The 3,419-nt window shown below is 37.3% G+C and overlaps 1 protein-coding gene across 1 annotated transcript in view; it reads left to right on the top strand.

Moving 5' to 3' along the window:
* Positions 1–921: 921 nt before the first annotated feature.
* Positions 922–3,419, top strand: part of LOC109388733 (mitogen-activated protein kinase kinase kinase MLT-like) — a 17,315-nt gene continuing 14,817 nt past the window's right edge. Inside the window, exons 1-3 of the mRNA XM_019653703.1 lie at positions 922–1,023; positions 2,234–2,305; positions 3,330–3,404. Coding sequence (XP_019509248.1) covers positions 922–1,023; positions 2,234–2,305; positions 3,330–3,404 — 249 coding nt within the window. The remainder of the gene's footprint in view (positions 1,024–2,233; positions 2,306–3,329; positions 3,405–3,419) is intronic.

Below are 3,419 nucleotides of genomic sequence, written 5' to 3'. Positions count from 1 at the left end.
TCCCACCAAAAATCCAGTAGCTCCCAATCCTGGCCACCATTTGCTATTATTGTTGTAGACATCTGTTGGGTGTATAGTGGTATCTCATTGTGGTTTTAATTTACATTCCCCTGGTTAGTAATGGTGTAGAGCACGTTTTCATTACATGGTGCTTTTACTGAAAATTTTTAAAAATCAAGAAGTTTCATATAAGAATCCAGATATCCAGCTTTTTGTGAAACATCAAAGGACCTAGCAAGACTGGGCTCGTATTCCCACATGGGGACAATCAACAGATGCTGAATGGTGGCTGTCCCTTTAGGGCAGTTGCCTTTAGTTTCCCAGAGTCCCTTACCCTCCCTATAACTCCCCAATACTTAGGCCAATTATCAATCTCCATATACCATCACATTTGCAGGATTGTTTTTCTTCCTGTTAAGAGGGAAGTGAGCTCTGTCTTGAACCCATTTCATTGTTAATAGCGGAAAAGTGAAAGGTAGATCAAGAGGGCCTTATATTTCAAAAAAAGTGGGAAGATCACATCTCTTTGTGTCAATGAAAAAAATATTCCTACCATATTTAATATATAAATTGAATGGGTCAATTTTGAAAGATTACAATTTAAGGCTCTATAATGAAACTGCCTGGCTTTACTCATTTTTATTACCTGCCTGGCCCCTTTAGGATTTTGAGTTTGCAACTCCTATAATAGAATACTTAAATTGATAAATTATTTCTGAAGACTGCCCTAAATGGGGGTTATTTAGCTATATAAAGAGATCTGATTTCATGTTCTTTTGTTGAAAAAGGAAAATAAAAAAACCTCCAATAATACTTCATTTAGAATACTTCATGTGTTATAAAACATTAAGACTGAAAAAATGTGTTTCACTTCCTGAAATTCTATAATTTTGCTTTTAATTCCAGGATTCTAAATGGAAAATGTATATGGAGACGGATGGGGATGAAATTGCAATAACCTACATCAAAGATGTGACATTCAACACTAACCTACCTGATGCAGAGATTTTAAAGATGACAAAGGTAGGGTTCTATTTACGGCTTAAAAGCTTTTTTGAATTCACAGATATCAAACAAAGACATTAAAATATCCCAGCAGTGTGCTTTTGTGCTGTCCATGCTTGCATCAGCTCAGCCGCAAGCTGGCTGTTGAAAGTGCATTTTATTTAGCAGATTGAGATCATAGTAGTTTTTTGTTAAAATTTCACTTAATGCTGTGTGAACTAAGAAGTACTACAGAAAGTATCGTTTAATTTTTTTCTACATTTCTTTATGCTTATTCTGTCATTTACTAAAGGAAAGAAAATGGCCAAAGATGAAAATATTTACCTTGAATTTTGAGTCATTTTAAACTTTGAAAAACTTGTAAGGAGGAAGGCCTTTTTGGTTGTGTTCAATTTCTTGAAGGACTGTGATGAGGTTATGTGTGAGATATGTGTCGAAGTCTTCATGGCTTCCTGGAATTCACACCTATGAATCCCTAGAGTGGCCAGACAGCACGTTCCGACTTTGAGGTCAGTGGTAGAAGCAAGCTCATTAAAACACTGAATAAAGACTTAGAAAAATGCTTAGCTTCCCCTCAAAATGGAAAAAAATCCAATTCAGTCTTAATCACACTGAAAAAAATACATATGAGACTTCAATTGTAAAAAGTCAACAATTTCAGGTAAATAACCATGATGTCAATAGAAGTCACCCCGAACTTCACATGAGCCATTAACTCTCATACATTATTAACCACGTACAGTAATACCTTGGTTTGCGAGCATAATTTGTTCCAGAAACAAACTACTCGTATTGCAAGACATCACTCGTTTACCATGCTAAAATGTACTTGGTTTGCAAGCATAATTTGTTCTGGAAACAAACTACTCATATTACAAGACATTGATCGTTTACCAAGTTAAATTGTATTAGAAATGTTTGCTCGTCTTGCGGAACACTTGCAAACCATGTTACTCACAATCCAAGATTTTACTGTATTTGGTTTCAGTGAAGAAAATGGGGTTTGTAGCAAAGGAGAACCTGGGTACAAACACAAGCCCAAAGTGAAAAGAGTCCTCAAAGCCACAGCATTAGACTTGCAAATGTGTTCCCTTCCCAGGCATAAAATTGCTAACCACCCAAGTTCTTTTAATTTACAAGTGTGTTCATCAAGTAGATTGATTTTATATTCATTGTTGGATTTCTCTGAGTAACTGAGTTATTTCAATGGTGTTGTTTATCTGTAAAGGTTATGATCTGGTTTGAACTTTTCCTTAATTTTGTCAAGATAAATTGTTTTGATGCCTTCAAGACTGGACAGGTACGTCTTTCCTCCCACCCGTGCCATCTCTGATTGCAGCAGTGTTTCATTGCTTCAGTGTCATTTAGAAGCAAGATCCAAGCCATGGCCTGCTAACAGAATGAAGTTGCTTATGGCAGAAATCACAGGGTGCAGCTGTAAAAACTGAACACAGGTGTTTCTGTTATAACGCCATCTATGCATTCCTGAAGAACCACATCTTCTGCAAAATCACACACCGACATTAACAGGGTGTATAGGAAAAATAAGACTGAGGCAGACATTCAAAATATGGAGAACTTTTTAACACCAACAGAACCAGTAACAATCCTAATTCTAAAAAACAAACCAAAAAAATTGCCCAGTTAAATCTCAACTGCATTTACTGTACCCAGCTCACAACCAGTCAGTCATTTGCAGCCTTTAACCTGGAATGAAGGGAGGGACAGGTGGGGTGGGAGGAGAATGGAGACTCATTTCTGCTAATGACTGACCACTTTCATCAGAATTAAAATAGGGTCCCAGGCATAGGCTTTTTCATTGACCTTTGCTTTAATATAGTGGGAAAATGTCTCTAGTCTCATTTGTATGCACGGCTTTACCGGATTGTCCAATATAGTGGAAAGCAGTGTGGTTGTTAAAGGCACTGAACCGGCCACTGCTTGCACTCAAGGAAGGCATTTCTGAGTCTTCTTATATAGCTAAAGCTTTCTCTTCATTGTGAGAAAGCTTTCTGCTGATGTTTCAAAACATTAGCATGAATGAATGATCCAATGATAGGATTGAGTGATACATCAGAAAAGAGAAGATTGTGGGACAGCAAGACTAGCTGTTTACAAATCTATGAAAGGATGTCTTATGAAAACCAAAACCCCAAACATTAGCATGTTGTGAGTAATGATGTGTGAACCAACACGACTTCCATGATAATCTGACATTCTACCCTATCTGGCAATTGTGTGTGGCACAGCTGGCCTCAAAGAAACATATGCTGTAAGAGCAGGCTGTATGATGACACTACACCATCCTAACTTTTGTTTTTCAGCCCCCATTTGTAATGGAGAAATGGATTGTAGGAATAACAGAAAATCAGACTGTAGAATGTACCGTCACATATGAGGTAAGCTTGGGGTGG

Source organism: Hipposideros armiger, unplaced genomic scaffold, assembly GCF_001890085.2.
Source record: "Hipposideros armiger isolate ML-2016 unplaced genomic scaffold, ASM189008v1 scaffold_205, whole genome shotgun sequence".
In the NCBI taxonomy this organism is placed as follows: Eukaryota; Metazoa; Chordata; class Mammalia; order Chiroptera; family Hipposideridae; genus Hipposideros; species Hipposideros armiger.
Note: the sequence above shows the minus strand (reverse complement) of the source record. Positions and strands in the feature narration are given on the sequence as shown.